The following is a 19,774-nucleotide window of genomic DNA, read 5'->3' on the forward strand; positions in this document are numbered from 1 at the left end:
ATAGTGAAATCTCTATGCAACAGATAACTGTTCGGATATAAGTGGCCCGTTAACCTGGAATTCTCCGCAAGAGATCAGAATGCTGCTAAGAACCTCAGAACTTTCGGAGAAAATGGCCAGCTCACTACTTTGACTTAGCCATCCTATAATAATGCACTATAACTATCTTTAAGGAAAGGGGTAGGAGTGTGGGAGAAATCCAGTCTCTCTTGACTGGAGGGAAGAGAAATATCAGAACATGTAGGCCCCAGTCCAGCAAAGTATTTAAATAATCTGAGTAGTCCCCATGAAGTAAATGGGACTACAAGCATGCCTAAGGATAACTCTGTGCTTAGATATTTTTCAGGATCGGGGCCTTAATTTTTGGAGAATCACTTTGATGTCACAGTGATAGGGCTCCATATAAGAAGCTAGATGAACAGTCTCATTGTGATACTCTAGGAGTTATTTTTCCATTGCAAATTGCTGAAAGAGTAGATACACCTTAAAATCCACCAAAGTGTCCTGTTACGAACATTAAATTGTTCATATACAACAGATGTTTTATGGCTAGTTACTGTTGCTACTTGAAGCTGGTCAAAATATTTTGAATTTTTAACGACACAACCCACCTGAAACTATTAAGTCTTCTTTTTTGAAACCCAGTTCTGTATACATTGGATATGCTCTTCTGCTTAGTGTGGGTGAATTTGTTTAGTCTGAAAATGATTAGCATCATCCTGATCCTGGGCTGCTTCAGGGGCTTAAGTGGCCACCTCCTAGGACTGTCCTGTGGGCAGCAAGCTGCAGCCTGTCCCCACCACACACTTGGGCTCACAAGGGAGGCTTCTGAAGGCAACCTTAGGTCAGTCCTCTGCAGTTTGCACACTGAAGGAATCCTCCCTCAACTGTGTTCAGGACTTCTAGGGCTCCTTATGCCACTCTGGCCCTCCTTACTTTCTGTAAAGGGGCAAGAGTTGGGGTAGGACTCATCCATACATTTTTCTATTTCTTGGTTATTTAAAAAAAATTATTTTTTTTAAAGGAACTGTATAATACTACATATGCAAGGGGTTGGCTATAATTACTGTGAATTTCTTGACTCTTGAGCACTGAAATTTTCTGCTGCAATGTTGCATGAAAGTAGCTTCTCCTCTGCCCCCCTCAAATTACTTGTTAGGACATTAGCTTAAGTCTCAACTTGATGTCACTTCAGTAATCAATGTTGTTCTAATTCTAGACGTTAATAACAGATGAAGTTCGTCTTCAGAAGTTGAAAGAGAAGCTGAATGAATTACAGATTATAGCCTGTGTATCTCTTATAACTAGCAATATGGTAGGCACAGCTATTGTGGGCTTACCTGATTTTGCTGACAAATTAAAAAGGATTTCAGCTGTTCTGCTGGAAGGGATGAACAAGGAGTAAGTTCTTTCTCACTCCCCCCCTCCCATTTTAAAGAAAAAAGCCAGTTGGCTCGTAACAAACTTTACTGATTTATTTATTTTTACAGAAATAGTTAACATGTTGTATAGCCTATGCACCTTGTTACTGACATGACATGATAGTAATAATCCATTTATTATGTATCACTCTTAGACCTACATGTGTACTAGTGAAAACAGTTGCCTAATGCAGTGCAATGAAGTTTGATAACTCCTGCGACCCCCTTCTGACAACAAAAATTACTACATGACCCCAGGAGAGGGGACCAAAGCCTGAGTCCAGCTGATTCCCACTGCTCTGGATAGAAGAACCAAAATCCAAGCCCTACTGACCTGGACGGGGTAGGGGTCAAAGCCAAGCCCAACGGCTTCAGTCCCCTCCAGGGGGGCTGTAACCTGAGCCCTCTTGCACAGGGCTGAATCCCTTGGGCTTCGGTTTCAGCCCCAAGCCCAAGCAAGTTTGAGCCAGCCCTGGCGACCCCATTAAAATGGGGTCATTACTTAAGTTCCCTGTAAGCTGTGCAGCAAGGTGCCTTTCCCCCGGTCCGGCCCGGCCCAGGCCCACTGGAGCTGCTGGGGAGAGGAGTCCCTCCCTGTGCCAGGCCCAGGCCCCATCAGAAGTGCTGTGGTTGGAGAGAGGAGCCCCTTCCCCAGCCCAGCCTCGCAGGAGCTGCCGCAGCCAGGGAGAAGTGCCTCTCACCTGGCCATCGCAGAGCCCTCATCCCCCACACACCAACTCTCTGTCCCAGCCCTGAGCAGGACTGGCTCTAGGCACAAGCAAAGCAAGCACGTGCTTGGGGTGGCACAATTCCAGGGGCGGCATTCCGGCCACCGTTTTTCTGGGGTTTTTTTGCGCTCGTGGAACTTGGGGTGGTAAAAAAACCTAGAGCCAGCCCTGGCCCACAGCCCCCTCCCACACTCCAAACCCCTCAGCCCCACCCCCACCACACATCAACTCCATATTGGTGCACATAACAAAATTAATTCCGCACATGGACCTAAAAAATTAGAGAACACTGGTCGTGTCCCACTTTGGGGTCCCAACCCACAGTTTGAGAACCGCTGGCCTAGTGCATCCATATAGTTTAATTCTTTTTTACAATTTAAACTTTTGTACTGAAAATCTGACACCAAATTCAGTGTATAGTGTTGAAATTGCTCCACTTACGCACCATTCAGGTCGGCACAGACTGTGGCAGTGCAAGCTTCATCATGTTGCTCTGCCAATTGCTTCAGCCTTTCACATTATTCATTCAGTCCCTGGCTCCTCTGCTGCAACTGCCACTAGTGCTACAAATTGTGGTGATTTTGTGTGTGTGTGTATGTGTGTGTGTGTGTGTGTTGTGGACGCTGCCCTATATGGACTGATGTTAAGAATAGAAACGTGGTTCACATATGCCACCAAACAGCTGTTTGGTTGTAACAACTCTGTCAGTCATTACTTGGGCAATTTGTACTATGGACAGGTTCAGCTAAGTATACTTAAGTATTTTCCTGGACTGGCACCACAGTATTTAAGTGCATGTTTAACTTTAAGCACATGTATTAGTCTCGTTGAAGCCAATAGAATTTAATCATATGAGCAGTCTTCTCTTCCTCCTCCCTCACATCCCTGCCAATGGGATCTACTCTTATCCTGGGGTGGAAGATTTGTGTCTTACATCTGGAAAGCGGACAAAGTTTGCAAAAATCCACCTGGCTCTCTTATTTTATTGGAGATGACTCATTTAAAAAGAAAAGGGAGGGTCAAAATAGCTATGCAACTGATGTTACAAGAACTGTTAGAGTTAAATGCTCAAACTTTTTTCTTTTCAGAAAATTTGATTTGAAGGAGGCTCTGAATACTATAGGTGTTCAGATTTGCAGTGAGGTGAACAGGTCCCTGTCTGAGAGAGGATTTCCCACTCTCAATATGGAAATTCAAAACAGCCTAGTAGGTCAGATCTGTAGCATTGTTGAAGAAGAAAATCCCATCAGCTCCCTGATTGGTTAGTATAATTTATGTGGTTCTCTGGTTGTATGCATAATTTTTTAAAATAAATGAAGGCTAATGGCCCATCCATACTGTAAAAATTAAATTAATTCACTAGAGTTAAAGATTGCCTAATTATTGTGAAAAAGTTAAAATGAAAGTAACTTTCTTACAGTAAATATTGGGTCATAAAGTGTGCAAACCTGTGCTGCTTCTATTGTTTATATTAAGACAGTCTTCTGAAAGATTGGTTCGGGGGGGACAACAAAGTTAGAAAGAGACCACAAATATGAGCAGAATGCTCTCAGTGATTCTGGGATGTTCTCTGTGAACCTAGAAGTACCAGGATTTCAGAGGGGAATTTAATTAATACATAACTGTGGATTGTGTGCACCAGTGGAGGATCTATCTCCCACAACTCTAGGTTTAACTCAGTCTTAATTATAGCCGTGCATCTATTTCACAACATAAATCCTATTGCTCAGTCTGAAGGCTGTCCCTCTACAATGGGAAACATTTGACTTTGTTCTAAATTAAAACTGAAGGAGGAAGGTAGGGAAAGGTAGCGTTCAAGATGTGTGTCTGCTTATTTTGATTCTTCCATGTGCCAGTGTGTGAAGTATTTCTAAGGCAACTGTGGCTTGACGCTTTGGATTTACATTTATATGGTCTGTTCTATCATGAACTCAGTTATCTTTTCCATTTCAGATAAACGAATCCAGTTATATATGAAAAGCCTTCTTACTCTTCCAAGCATTCAGAAATGTATGCCTGTGATTCCAGGAGGCCTTGCTGTGATTCAGGTAGAGATAGAGTCTATTGGATCTCAGTACGCAAGCATTGTGAATTTTAATAAACAAGTGTATGGACCATTCTATGCAAATATTCTTCGAAAACTGCTTTTTAGTGAGGCACCAATGGGGAAAACAGAAACTGGTGATTCTACTAATTGAGGAAAAAGAATGATCTGGTTGTGCATCCAGCCCTTTTCCTTCACAGTATTTATTATAAAGATATTGTGAACTCTGTTCCCTCAATGTGCATAATTTACTCCAATGACTGTTACCGAGACAGGGACAGACAGAGGTGTATCCAGAGGCGAATAGACCCTATAAAGTGTGTACAGGTAAAGCTTCCAAAATTCATTGGAAGGAAACTAATTAATATATATTTTTTCATGAACTAAATCTGTTTAATGGATTTTAACACTCATTGTACCTGATCACTGTAAGTGTCTTCTTCCTAAGCAAGCATTTTTGACTCAGTGTATATTTGGAAAAGTACCTCTTGGTTTTACCACCATTACAATGTAATCAATGGAACTCTTTGCACTCTTCTTAAAAAAAATTACTAAATACATTATGTATACTGGTGCAGTGACATAAGATGAAATTTTAGTTCATATGTACTTAACTTACAGTGCTTTATTGGTGACACTACATAACTGAATATGGATCACTTCTTGAAAGACTTAGAGAGGAAAATATAGTGTAATTGAACTTGTAACAAAGTAAAGAATGAAATTAGGCCAAATTCTGATCCCAATAACTATATCAGGATTTGACCTATCTTTCACTAGCGCATGCCAACATTACTATAAATGGTGTTAAGTGAACCAGTTACAGAGTGAATATGTCTTGCAAAATAGAAACATTTCAGAATTTTGTCAAATGTAATCCAGCAATAAAAGATAAGTCTAACAATTCTTTTATTCATGGAAAACTAACTTGGGTGCTGACTTCAATTTCCTTACACAAACGGTTCTAAAAGTTCTCTAATAGAGGTCATATTGTCCTTTAATTTAAACATTTGGAGGCCTAATCTGCTTTTTATACATGTAGCGGTTTCGCCTTTGATCTTCAGAGGTGCTTAGGCACCTCTGAATTGGGACTTTTAAGCCTTTGATCTTGAAAGCATTTAAGCACAAGAGTAGCCTTATTGACTTCAAGGGAACAATTTGTGCTTAAAATTAAGCATGTATTTAAATATCTTACTGGATTGGGGCCTAAATTTTGAATGTGAGTAGTGATTTTGTTCACTGACTGGATATTTCAGTTTTTTGGGTCTCAAGTTCAGCAGCCAAAATCAGTCACTAATCACTTTTGGAAATTTAAGCCAAAAGCTATTAATTCCATACTCGTTAGGCAAGTGCTGTAGCCTAGAAGCTGGCATGATGCAAAGCCACTGGAGACCATAGAAAGACTCCCACTGTCATGAATGGGCTTTGGAGCAGGCCCATTGGGTCATTGGAGTCTTGCAGAGATTGTTGGATTGGACCTTTGATATGGGAATAAACTTCTAAAAATCTACACAATATAGACAAATTATTTTGCGTATCTCACATTACTAGATATGAGTGCTGAAATATTCAGTGTAAAATGTTCCCATCTTGATCAGAATTAATCAAATATACTCAAAATATATAATTATAGTATTTGTGACTGTTAAATAGTCAATTAATCCTATTTTTAAAAGTCAAAAAATGTAAACTTTGGCTGGTACAAGTTTCCAGATATCTTCTTAGTGTTTTATATACAGTATATTTTTATTTAAAAAATAAACTTTGCCCATATGGGATTAATGTGCCACACACAATATATAGTACAACTAGTGTATCTCCCATGAAAATTTAAAATAGCTGGGCATTAGAAGCACTTTGGGTTTATAGTCCAACCTCCTTTTTACAGAATTAGGTTGTGTTTTTGTTTTGTTTAGCAGGGAAAACATACTTTTTAGACAGGAGTTTCTCAAACTGAGGCTGGTGTCCCAGGAAAACCAAAGCAGGACTTATTTTTAACTTTCTTTTTGGATGGTTTCCATGTGGGACTAAGCAACAGCAGACTCAAGTATTAAGTGCACACTTCTGGATTCATGTCAAAAGCTACTACTGACATTCTATCAATGTACATGTGGGGGTGGAGGGAGGCTAAAAAGTCTCAAATTGCAACACTTCTCAATGACTTCTGACCCCATTTCCTCTTTATGCCATGTTAAAAATATTGCACCAAATAGATGAGTACAGTTTTTAGTCTGAGAAACTCAAAATTGAAAGGAGCTGTTACAGTGTAACAAGTGTGCCAGGGAAGTGGTACATTCTTGTCTTCATGAATATGGGACTTCAGTACATGTATCAAGAGAAGAATATATCCCAAAAGCTGAAAAGGGAAGTTCTGTTAGTAATTCCGTAACCTTGGGAAATCCAACTTTTCTAAATTTGTGCTTTGGGCCTAAAGAAAAGATTTTATGTTGAAAATGTACAAAAAATTGTATTGTAACTTTCTTATCATAGCAATTTACCTTTCTAAACTTTCTAGTGTAAAACAGAAAAATTTACTGTGGTGAGATCAGTTGGAGCATAGTTTATAAACCTCTGGTCTAAAACATCTGGGAAATTGTCACTGTAACTTCCCACTAGAAAATGAGAACACAATAGTTCATTTGCATTGATGTGACTTTTTTTTTTGAAGGGCATTTTATAGCATGGTATAGGTTGGAGATCACTTAAACATTACAATTAGGATATATTTTAATAGTGCTTTGGATGTAGATGTTTCCTCTAACTTCGTCTGTTGCATGCTCATGGATCAAATGTTTACCTCCCGTCTAAATTTTGCTTCTTGAAAATAGACAATTATGTAGCAGTAGCTTTATTAGAAAAAGTACAAATGAATTTTTGTGGTGTGCATTTGTGTTGTTTTGGTTTTGTATGCATTAAAAGTCTGTTTGTAGTAAAACTTTGGAGATAAGTCATTCATGCAAGCTGGTTCTCAATTTAAATGTAACGCAGTCAGCTATTTTGATACATTATTGCAAAATGACTCTTCTGTAACTTTTCTCTTTTCAAGGAGTCCTTCAGGAATGTATCCTATTTAAATAAAATCGAAGAGCAGTTTTAAGTGTAGTTGTAGAAGTGGCTTAAAATAGCACGTTCTGACTCAAATCTGTTTTCTAATTATGTATTGTGACATACCAGGGTGCATTCCAGACTAATGAGGAGCTTTATCACTCCTGCCCTGCAAGCCTGGGTGACTTACAATGCCTTGCTGAAGTAGCTCCTATCAGGGTCATTCACAGACACCCTTCCAGCGTACAAGCCACACCCTATGTGTCTGTGTGTAACTGCAGGCTGCCAGCGACACTTGGGTTACACACTGACTCTCACCAGCCTTAGTTATATGGCAGGGTGACCACAACACACCCCCAGTCCCAGGTTTCTCCCCAGAAATGTGTCCTGTACTGCCCAGCCCTCTCCTAGATATTATGTAGTATCTTAAATCTGTTATTCTTTAAAGGGAATAATATGCCATTTTCTTATCTCATAGTTATTCAGACACTTCAATTTAAACACCCTGGATTAGATAAAATTGCAAAAAAATGTATTAACTACAAAGAGATTTTAAGCAAGTAAGAGTAATGAGGCATAAAAGTCAGAAATGGTTATAAGAAAAATAAACATAAGATGTTTAGTAATACCTAACTTAATAAACTACAACAGATTCACCACATGCTTTCAGCCATCATATTGATCAACCCCTGTAGGTCAGGACCGCCCGCACCCTGGAGTCCAACAAATGCTTCCTTTTTTGCTTCAGATGCACTAAATGCAATGGGCAGGTGGAGAGAGTGGGGCCTTGGGGCATTTGTCCCTCCTTTTTCTAGTTTGTCCCTCTCTTGAAAAACATTTCCAGCTAGTCACTAGGAGACAGAGGCTATGTGGAAGGATGTTCCCTGCTGGGTTTTTCTCACCTGTTTTGAGCTTTCTTTGCTTCCCTTCCTGCTGGATGACTCTGTTTACTGCTTAAATACAAATTAGGCAAAGCCCACATTCCTTTGTTTAGGACAGACCAGTCTACCAACCTCAGTTTGGGCAGGGGTATGGAACATGTCTTAACATTACAGGCAAATCTTATAACATTACATACAATGTTGCCATGCATACTTTATCAGGATTATACTGACTTGCAAATTATGAATTTTCAAATAATACAAGACCTGCCTTGTAATACATTTTGTACAATAATGTGTAGGATGTGAACATGGGTATTTTCTGTCACATGTATAGAGTTAGTCATAGCCATCCATTACTGTAATATCTGGGGCCCAGATCCTCAAAAGCATTTAGGCTCTTAACTTCTGTTGATTTCAATGGAAGTTAGGAGCCCAAATACCTTTTGAGGATCTGGGCCTGACTGCCTTACACTTAATGGATTTTATTCTCACGTGCATCCCTTTGTCTATTAGTGACATACATTTTTTTGCAGCTGCTTCCTATGTTGGCTTTGTAATGCTATAGCAATTAAACTGAATTCTATTTCTCCTTTGCACATTGTCGAAAATATTGTTATACACATTCCAATTGCAGGACAGTTTTTTTTCATACTTATGCAACTCTGCACCTCAACTAATTGCCCAGGTTGGATGGTAGAAGTTAGCCAGTATAATCTTACTGGTGATGGTGTATGAGTGGGAAGGAACACTGCTTGATTTCTAATTTCAGAATGAGTTTGTAACTCCTAGCACCAAACTCTGCAAGAAAAGAGATTGAAAAGATTGCAGCTGTCTACTTGTGAGAGATGGTGGATGTGTGTATGTATTTACAATAACAAATGGTGTAGAGCAGGTAAATTGGGTGTGTTATACCAATAAAATAAAAACCAGCAGGACCTTATTAAAGGGAAAAAGGCAAAATACCACATTTATTGTGAATACAGAAAGAATCATAGTAAGCAGTTAGTTATATCTATAACATTCCATTCAATCTCATATTCTCACACACACACACACACACACACACACACACACACACACACGTTCTGCAAGGTTGTTATCATAGTTACCAGCCTTAGAGTTGCTCATGCCAAGCCACTGGCCAGGTGGCCTGGACATGAGAAGGGAGCAAGGCCTTGTCTGATGCTCCTGGAAGTTGGTTTGCAGAATCAGACCCCAAAGTTCTCACTTTCTAGAGTCCATTTTTATAGGAGTTTCTTCCTATGCCAGTCTATGGAAATTGCTTCATCATGCTGTTGCTGAATCAATCAGCAGCTAGCACATTCCTGACGGCTCCGTGCTGCTAGATGTTATCTTGTTCTTTGGTTCTCCCATTCTTGAGGCTGTTGGGTGGATTCCAGTCTGCCCTCCGGGGGTCCTCTGGTTATTTCCACTTGACGCCTTCTTCAGCCGATGGACACTGGATTCTTAGGCTGGCACCTCCCTGATCATTCAGTTATTATCCACACCAAGCATCCATCCACATACATCCTCTATCTCTATTTTAGTCACAATTGTTAATACAACAAAAGGGCGGGGAGTCTCTGGGTGCTGTTTCTGTTGTTGCAGAGTATTGCTTTGAGTCTCTCTCTGTGTGAATTGCTTTGACAACAGACTCTGTCTTAGAATGTACTAATGCAATTAGCAGCTTGCAAGTTTTCACACACAGAGGGAGAGAAACAGTACCAAAACCCAAGAGACCTCTTAATTAGTAATACCCTGGAATTTAAACTATGGGGAATCAAACTCATTTGTGATTTTAATACAGAACTTCTTTAATATGATCCAACAGGTATGCCAGTTCCTCCTCCTGCTATATGAGTAAGGGGACTCTCAGTGAACCCAGCTGGGGAACTTCTTACCACAAGCTAGTCTTGAGAGCTAAAATCCTAGTTGGATTCAAAAAAGGGATCACAAACGTCTATGGATAACAAGCCAGAGTAAATGTAGAGAGAATCTTAAAACCAACCAACCAAACAAAAAACCCAAACAGTTAGATGGGATTAAAACCTAGAGCTGTTCACAAAAGTTCTGAGAAGATATTTTGCCAGAATTTGCTGATTTTTCAAAACCTGAAATATCCCTGAAAATTCCAACGGAACCCAGGTAAGTTTCAGAATATGGGAGGCTTTGTTTCTGTTAGATCGGGGTGGCCAACTTGTGGCTCCAGAGCCACATGTGGCTCTTCAGAAGTTAATATGTGGCTCCTTGTATAGGCACCGACTCTGGGGCTGGAGCTACAGATGCCAGCTTTCCAATGTGCCGGGGAGTGCTCATTGCTCAACCCCTGGCTCTGCCACAGGCCCTGCCCCCACTCCACCCCTTCCTGCCCCCTCCTGAGCCTGTTGTGCCCTCCGCCCCTCCCTCCAGAGCCTCCTGCACACCAGAGGTGCGGGGAGGGAGGGGGAGGTGCTGATTGGTGGGGCTGCCGGTGGGTGGGAGGTGCTGGGAGCGGGGGGGATGACTGATGGGGGGCTGCTGACATATTACTGTGGCTCTTTGGCAATGTACATTGGTAAATTCTGCCTCCTTCTCAGGCTCAGGTTGGCCACTCCTGTGTTAGATGCTTTCATGCAGCCTGCCCATCTGGCTCCTCAGCAGAGCTGCAGGTGGTTTGCCTCAGAGAGGGCTTTCAGAGTCCATGGTTTCAGGGCAGCCTGCCCTTTGGTGGAGGACTGTTGGGATCCTAATCTGAATAAAACCCTCCATGAACGAGAATTACCTTTCTCCACACAGCTGTAATAAATCCCTCATGCTTCAGGGTATAAACGAGCTCTCACTGAGATATATTGAGGAAAATCTTACTTTGTGGTTAGGATACTCTATAACTGCTGTGTGAACAATATTTTTTGGGGGCCGGGAGTGCGGGGAAGAGGAGCAGCATCTTCACCTGAAGCATCTGGTGTTGGTCATTCTCAGACACAGGGGCACAGAACTTCCAAACTAACAAAACCAAAAAATCTTCAGTTTGTTTGAAGCAGGAATTAACATCACTGGTGGTGGAGTAAAGTCACAGCTAAAGGCTGCTTTTAATTTACAGGCCTGTTTCTTGCAGCTTATCTTCAGGCATTAATATTATCCTCAACGTATTTCTTCAGTAATGCACAGCATAGGGTTTCCTGGGGACTGCATATCTTATTTTAGAACCCTATGCTAGGGTAGCATCAAAACATGCAACCTGCATTTGTTAGATGCATTAGTTATCTCTATTTTGACAAACTTGAGTATACATTAGTGGTCCTTTTATTTCACTTTTATGTACATAGAGAGAATGTTATGGACAACACCTCTCGTTTTTGATCTTCATCCTGAAGCCACCAAAACCCAGCAATCCTTGCCCTTTTGCTCCCAACTGCCAGACTACTAAAAATAATTTTTAAAAAGCCATCAAAGAGAGACACTCAGTGGAAAGAATCTGAACAGCAAATCAATAAATGGTTCATTTAAACAGATGCTGAAGTCCAGCTGTGTCACCCTGCCTGCATCTGGTTTTACTTTCCAGTCAATCTTGGGTTTCTCCTGCCCCCACCTTTTTCAGGGGAAGGTGAGGGCAGGGAAGAACAGTGTTTGGTTTGGTGATCAGCATGGATTAAAAAAAAAAAGGTAATTTAAATAATGAGATTTATAATTTAAATTACATTTTTGTCTTTAAAGATAAACCAATTTAAAATTAAATTTGGAATTATGACAACCTATGTTGAGACCTAAACTTGATATAATCTATTAAAATAATTTAAGATAAATTTTTAAAAATATTAAATGGTACTTGTTTGTGGTCCAAGTTTTAAAGAAAGTCAAACCACTGAACTGGTGACTAAGCACCAGCAACCAGAGTTTGTTGAAGTGTTAAACCAGCTTTTAACAGCAGTAGCCTCTTCTGCAAGTGCAGAGAGAATATTTTCTTCAGTTCAGAGTGGTCAACTAGTTCAGTTCAATCACTAGTTCATTCAAAGTTGAGAAACTGATTGGGAGTTGATAAAGCAGGAAAACTTGTTTACCTCTCCCAATCTGTAAATAAAAACTAGGTGTGAGAGGATAAGGTCCGTTCTAAAATCCTGAAGGATATGGTACCAAAACAATCACTTCAATTCACTAACAACAAATAATATTTCCTTTGTTTAAAAAATCAGTTTTAAATGCAAAACAAGCTTATCAAAACATTTGGCTTTTGTTTCCAGAACACTGAAGGTAGTTTTATTTAACTAATACATTTTTAAAAGCTGTTTTACTCACTTCTAATGGAATTCCAATTTTCATCCAAATAGAGCTTGACACAAATCATAAGTAAAAAATTAACTAGTTAACTAATTACTAATAACTAAAAAACTAATTAACCTAGTAAATAAGAAATGCATCATTCATTATTTTCTAATGTAAAAATTAAGAATCTGAATAAATGTATATTGTTTAAATAAATGTGTATAGCTATAGTGTATCGGCCTGGTTAGCAAAAGAATGCTTAAATTTTGTGTAAAGGGTAAATTTAGTTAAAAACTGTTGATTTTCAGGGATTACCAACCAGTGCGAACCAGCTTTACTTGAGGGAAAATAACTAAAAAGTATAAATATAAAGATTTAAACTTATTATTTAAATCAAGGTTTCCTGCTTCTGAATTAAATCAATCCACACTATTGGTGATGGGCTCTTATTTCCCTTTTAAATGTTTTTGTTCATATTGTAGGTTGGGTGTAGGGCTTTGATGTCCCTGACTTACAGTACTTTTAGAAATGTTTATTATAAAGCAGCATCCACCACTTGTAAAACCAATTAGCTGCCAGTACCCCTTGGTTAAGTCCAAGGTAGAGATGAACTGGGCCCGTCCCAGTTTCTCTAATAGTTCATCTGTGCATGGCATTGGATAGTTGTCTGGGCGAGTTACAGCATTTAGCTTATGGTAGTCCATGCAAAAACGTCTCCCTCCATCTGGTTTGGGAACTAGAACCACTGGAGATGCCCATCTGTAGCATATCCTGGATCTCCCATTCTATAGCAGTTTTAGCTTGAGGAGACGCTCGGTAAGGTTGGACTTTAATCGGGTGAGCATTACCTGTGTCAATGGAGTAGTATGCCTGTTCAGTCAGTCCTGGGGTGGCTGAGAACGTCGGCACGTACCTAGTGCACAGCTCCTTGATCTGCTGTCGCTGCATACACCCAAGGGTCATGGAGAGGTTCACCTCTTCCACGCCACCAGCACTTTTCCCTTCGTAGTAGACACCTTCAGGCCACTCAGCGTCATCTCCTCCCTGGGCTGTAAACTGACAAACCTTTAATTCTCTGGAATAAAAGGGCTTTAGATAATTAATATGGTACACCTTAGGCTTTTGGTTGGAGGTGGGGAAGGCCATGAGATAATTAACAGCTCCCAGACACTCCTGGATCGTGGATGGCCCTTCCCACGATGCTTCCATTTTATGGGCCTGGAGCGCCTTTAAGACCAGGACCTGGTCCCCTACTTTGAAGGAACGCTTTCTGGCATGTTTATCATACCAGGCTTTTTGCTCTTTTTGAGCATCCTTTAGGTTTTCTTCAGCAAGGGCTAAAGAGGTTTGGAGGGTGTTTTGTAGGTTCGTTACGAAGTCCAGAATGTTAGTTCCTGGAGAAGGTGTAAACCCCTCCCATTGCTGCTTCACCAGCTGTAATGACCCCTTAACCTTGTGGCCATATACAAGTTCAAATGGTGAAAACCCTAAACTGGGATATGGTACAGCCCTGTAGGCAAAGAGCAACTGCTGCAACACTAGGTCCCAATCATTGGAGTATTCATTTATGAATTTACATATCATAGCCCCCAAAGTCCCATTAAATTTCTCCACCAGGCCATTTGTTTGATGATGGTAAGGGGTGGCAACCAAGTGATTCACCCCATGAGCTTCCCAAAGGCTTTCCATAGTTCCTGACAGGAAATTAGTTCCTGCAGCTGTGAGGATGTCTGAGGGCCAACCTACCCTGGCAAAAATGTTTGCTAGTGCCTGGCACACACTTTTAGCTCTGGTGTTGCTTAGAGCTACTACTTCCGGCCATCAGGTGGCAAAATTCATGAAAGTCAATATGTACTGCTTTCCTCTGGGTGTCTTTTTCGGAAAAGGACCCAGAATATCCACAGCTACTTGCTGAAATGGAACTTCAATGTTGGGGAGTGGCTGGAGAGGGGCTTTGATCTGGTCTTGGGGTTTTCCCACTCTTTGGCATACCTCACAAGACCGGACATAGGTAGAAACATCCTTGCCCATTCCCTCCCAGTGGAAGGACCTCCCCAAACAGTCTTTGGTCCTGTTCACCCCAGCATGGCCACTAGGATGATCATGAGCTAAGCTCAAGAGCTTGACCCGGTACTTAGTTGGAACTACCAACTGTCTCTGAGGATGCCAGTCTTCCTGGTGTCCACCAGAAAGAGTTTCCTTTTATAAAAGTCCTCCTTCTCCGACAAACCTGGATCAATTAGAAGAGCTGAGAGGCAGTGGGTTGCTCCGTGCTGCCGTCCAAGCTCTCTGGAGGCTTTCATCTGCTTCCTGTTCGGTCTGGAACTGCTCCCTTGATGCTGAAGACATCAGTTCCTCATTGGATTGTGGACCTAGGCTTGGTCCCTCTGGAAGCAGATGGGGCTGTTTCCGTTGACTGTGAACTGCTCTCCACTGGTGCACTATGTTGGGTTTCAGGCTCCGGCTGAGCCTCCGGTGTAGGGTTATCAGCTGCTGCCGGTTCCGGTTCTGGGACTGGCTCTGTCTGGGTCTCTGGGACTGGATCCATTACTGCTGTTGCAGATGTTGGCATGGGGTCCGGGTCCAGCACCTCTGACCAGGTCCTGGTAGAAGTTTCCGGAACACAGCTAGGCATGACGGCTTGCTTAGCCTGGCTGCGGGTGACCATTCCCACCCTCTTGGCTAAGTTCACATGATTGGCCAAGTCTTCCCCCAACAGCATGGGGATGGGATAATCATCATATACTGCAAAAGTCCACGTTCCTGAACAGCCCTTGTACTGGACAGGCAACTTGGCTGTAGGCAAATTGAAAGAGTTGGACTTGAAGGGTTGAATTGTCACTTGGATCTCTGGGTCTATTAAATTGGGGTCCACTAAGGAAGCATGGATAGCCGACACTTGTGCTCTGGTGTCCCTCCACGTGGTGACCTTCCCGCCCACACTCACAGTTTTCCTCCGCTCTGAGGGTATCTGGGAGATATCTGGGCCTGAGGACCTCTGGTGTGATTCCAGTGCAATGAACTGTAATCTGTTGGGGTTTATGGGGCAGTTGGCCTTCACATGCCCTGGCTAGTTACATTTAAAACATCGTCCAGCTGATGGGTCACTGGGGTGAGGTGGGTTGCTGGAGAACGGTGTGGCAGGACGATAAGGTATCTGGACTATTCCTTGGTGTGTAGTTGGGGCCTTGGGCTGCCCCCGGTAGTAGGGTGTGGTCTGAGGGTGTCCTTTCTGGTATCCGCTCCAACTGCGACCAGGGTTGTTCCTCTCTCCTCCCTCCACCCATTTTGTTCTGGCTTGCCCTGCCTCTCTGGGGGTCTGGGACTGCTCCTATCGATCAGCATAAGAAGCAAGACTTTCTGCTGAGTCCATTTCCTTATCCCATAAACACTGTTTTATTTCCCCCTTGGACATATTCAGGAATTGCTCCTGAGCTATCAAATCACACACTCCGTCAAAGCTAGTGACTCCCCTTCCTTGGACCCATTTATCTAACAGATCCTTCATCTGATTTAGACAAGCCACATTACTTAGTCCACACCCTCTCTTAAGGGTTCAAAATTTTACTCTGTACGTTTCAGATGTAATTTGAAATTGCTTTAAAACCAAATCCTTGAACTTATTATAGTCAGAAGCCTCATCAAAAGGCATCTTATTGAATATGTCCAGAGCTCTTCCAGTTAATTTTGCGACCAATGTGGTCATCTTGTGAGCTTCAGGAACTTTATGGAGAGTGCAGAGTCTCTCAAAGGTGAGAAAATATTCAGCAATATCACTGGATTCATCATACTGTGGATATAGTCGCTCCCGTTTGTGGATTGTTGGGGAAGGATGGTTAGGATTTTCCAGTAGATTCCGCTCAGCCCTTACCTTCTCCAACTCCAGTTCATGCTTCCTCTCTTTTTCCCTCTCCTCCATTTCTTTTTCCCTTGCCTCCATAGCTCTCCTGTGAGCAGCCTCTTGGTGTTTTTCTGCCTCTATAGCTCTCCTGTGAGCAGCCTCTTGGTTTTTTTGTGCCTCTCTTGCTGCCTCCAGTTCTCTCCTGTGGGCAGCCTCTTTGGCTGTTTCTGCTTTGGGCTCTGTCCTGTCTGTCTCTCTGTTTTTAACTAACTTTACACCCGAGAGTTTGAAATCAAACAAACATACAAAAACAAAATTTGGCTTGTAAAAAAAAAATATATATATATATATATAGGTTGTGCTGTAACCGGATACCTATGTTCTCTGATAGTGATTGTCAGCCTACAGAAAAATCCTTTAAAAAAAACAACAAAAAAACTAACACCTTTGTCTCCAGGCAAATAGACAGAAAACCCCTCTAGTTGCTCTTAGGTAAAAAAAAAAAAACAAAAAAACAACAACCCATCTCTTCAGGTCTGTGAAGACTTGTGAATTTCCCTGCAGGAGGTTAACTACCCTGCCTTTAGGTAGAGAAAACTCCAGCTCACAAAAGACAATTCCCTTTTGTCTCTGCTCTGGCCCCCAAGCAGAAACAAAAAAAACCTCAAACTGCTTTCAGCTTAAAAGCTGCTTTCCAGCAGCCCAAAGGGAAAAAAAATGTCCTTTTTTAACATCCGTGTTTCTGGTTCAAAAAAATCTCAAATTGATCTCAAAATGATTTCAAGTTAATCCCACCGCTCTGCCACCATGTCAAGGTTCCTTCCCCACTCTGAACTCTAGGGTACAGATGTGAGGACCTGCATGAAAACCCCCCTAAGCTTATTCTTAGCAGCTTAGGTTAAAACTTCCCCAAGGTACAAACTATTTTACCTTTTGTCCCTGGACCTTATTGCTGCCACCACCAAGCATCTAACAAATATAACCGGGAAAGAGCCCACTTGGAAACGTCTTTCCCCCTCAAATCCCCCCAAGCCCTACACCCCCTTTCCTGGGGAAGGCTTGATAAAAATCCTCACCAATTTGCATAGGTGAACACAGACCCAAACGCTTGGATCTTAAGAACAATGAAAAGGAATCAGGTTCTTAGAAGAAGAATTTTAATTGAAGAAAAAGTAAAAGAATCACCTCTGTAAAATCAGGATGGTAAATACCTTACAGGGTAATCAGATTCAGAACATAGAGAATCCCTCTAGGCAAAACCTTAAGTTACAAAAAGACACAAAAAGAGGAATATTCATTCCATTCAGCACAACTTATTTTATCAGCCATTTAAACAAAACAGAATCTAACGCATATCTAACTAGATTGCTTATTAACCCTTTATAGGAGTTGACCTGCATTCCTGTTCTGGTCCCGGCAAAAACAACACACACAGAGATAACCCTTTGTTTCCCCCGCCCTCCTCCAGCTTTAAAAGTATCTTGTCTCCTCATTGGTCCTTTTGGTCAGGTGCCAGCGAGGTTGTCTTAGCTTTTTAACCCTTTACAGGTGAAAGGGTTTTTCCTCTGGCCAGGAGGGATTTAAAGGTGTTTACCCTTCCCTTTATATTTATGACAGCAGGAATGATACTCTTATTTAAGTTTAAACTCTATTCAAGGAGGTTAAAAACTGGGATGTGTTTTAGGGGTTAAAGCTGGAGTGAGGACTCCTTTGGTCTATTCTTGACTCTGCCTCTGATTCACCGACTGATATGGTACAAATTACTTAGCCATTTTCTTCTTCAATTTACCCATCTGTAAAAGGAATAAAATACATGCTTACCTGACAGTGGAATCCATCTTTAAAGAGATGTACTGATTTTTTCACCATGTATAATTTATGTGTGGAACTCGTTACCAACAAAATATCACTGAGGACAAGTACTTATGATTCAAAGGATGATTGCACTTTTATGTGGACGATAACATTCATAGTTATATAAGGTAGGATAAGAGTTTTAGGACCTCCACCCTCATCCTTTAGAGCATAAGCCAGCCACTAAGGTTAAGAAGAAACTCTTCCCCCCTTGGCAGGTTATTACATAATTTTCCATTGTGGTATTCCGTGTGCTCTCTTCTGACCACCTGGTACTGGCCATTTATGGGCACCAGACATGATACCAGAATCATGGAATGGTACGGTAATTCCTATATTCCTTACTTGTTTGCACAGTAAAAAGATATCCTTGGGTGCTACAGAAGTGTAAACTATTATTCAAGTATGACTTCCTCCTTATTACAAAAAGTAAAGCGATTTGTTTAAAAGAAGTCTCTAGTGTGACCTTAACTTTTAAATGGTGCCTAAAAATCATTATACACAACTTTTAACAAAATCAACACGGACTTTTACTGTGTATATTGATGCTTCTAGTGAGCTGTCATTTTAGTCAACTGGAAAGTCCCCCTCCTACAGAAAGATAGGAAAGCAATTTTTTGTGAAGTCTCCTGTGGTTCCCAGTTGACAATCTCAAGACTCCACATGTATGGCTGCTCAGATTCCTCCCCCCTGCCCAATTTCAGATATTGAATCAATAGAAGGCCTGGTAACTCCAAAGCTAAGGAGTCCCATGGAGTTTCAATTCCTGACAATAAGTGCCACTTGAGGAAAGTTTTCTGAGGTGCTGTGGATGGTTTTGTGGTTAAGGCATCAGAGTAGGATTCAGGAGATATGACCTTGAGCAAATCACATTTCTTTACTTGTTCCTCATTTGCAAAATGGAGATTATAGTAATTTGCTGCCTCACCAGAGTATTTTGAATATAAATTTAATATCTGTGAGGTGCTGATCGGGAAAAACTGTCAAAGAAATAAAATATCATTGTTTTTGAGCATGGTGCATATAAGGCAAACAGCATTAAGACTGGAAAAAATATCATAATGACTGTTACCTATTGACATTCTGTGACCAACTAGAAGGTAATGAGACTGCAGCAGCTCTTTCAAACTGCCCTTTGCCGAAAGTCAAAATCGAAGAGTTTGTTGCTGATCTGCAGATGGTTTGCCTATTATCTGTGAGTCTATTTTAGTTCTCAACCCCATGGAATCCTAACCAGCTGATAAGAGAAAAAAAATGTTAGTGTTGATTCCAGCTTTGGCTCACTTGTACTTCCCCACTTTACAGAAGATGACGTGACAGCGACTCTCCCATGGTGCCCTTCAAATAATAACAAAAGGGACTTGTCCCATGCAATACTGTCACATACTTATACAGGGATATGGGCTGCTGGCTACAGAGCTTTCTTTGTACCAGGTGTGTTCATAAGAAGAGCCTCTCATGCTCTGCCCAGCACGGCTGAAGAGCCTTTATACACAGCGCCCCCTGGTGGCTGCACAGTAGAAGACAGTTTAACTTTCCAAGGCACTGAAATCCCACCCCAGGCTGGCTGGGGTGCGTGGAGGGGGGCAGCTGTTCTCAGAGGGGAAGCGGCTGCCCCCCCGTCATGTCACGTCAGGTTTAGGGCAGTTCTCCAAGCCTCTCACTAGACCCACCCCTTATGTTTGGGGGGGGAAGGGGAAAGCAGGCTCAGAGTAGGT

At 41.6% G+C, this 19,774-nt stretch overlaps 1 protein-coding gene across 13 annotated transcripts in view; it reads left to right on the forward strand.

The window, feature by feature from the left end:
- TCP11L2 (t-complex 11 like 2) overlaps positions 1–12,784 on the forward strand; it is a 29,239-nt gene extending 16,455 nt beyond the window's left edge. For 11 of the 13 annotated variants that reach the window (XM_043542232.1, XM_027828419.3, XM_037880068.2 and 8 more), the window contains 3 exons: positions 1,220–1,401; positions 3,238–3,410; positions 4,103–7,128. In XM_043542232.1, coding sequence (XP_043398167.1) covers positions 1,220–1,401; positions 3,238–3,410; positions 4,103–4,347 — 600 coding nt within the window. In that variant the 3' untranslated portion in view covers positions 4,348–7,128. Of the gene's footprint in view, positions 1–1,219; positions 1,402–3,237; positions 3,411–4,102; positions 7,129–7,239; positions 8,993–9,953 lie in introns of those variants that run through there. The other 2 variants (XM_037880099.2, XM_043542236.1) reach the window with 2 other exon arrangements.
- The last annotated feature ends 6,990 nt before the right edge of the window (positions 12,785–19,774 follow it).

The sequence above is a fragment of the Chelonia mydas genome, chromosome 1, assembly GCF_015237465.2.
Source record: "Chelonia mydas isolate rCheMyd1 chromosome 1, rCheMyd1.pri.v2, whole genome shotgun sequence".
Taxonomy (NCBI): Eukaryota; Metazoa; Chordata; order Testudines; family Cheloniidae; genus Chelonia; species Chelonia mydas.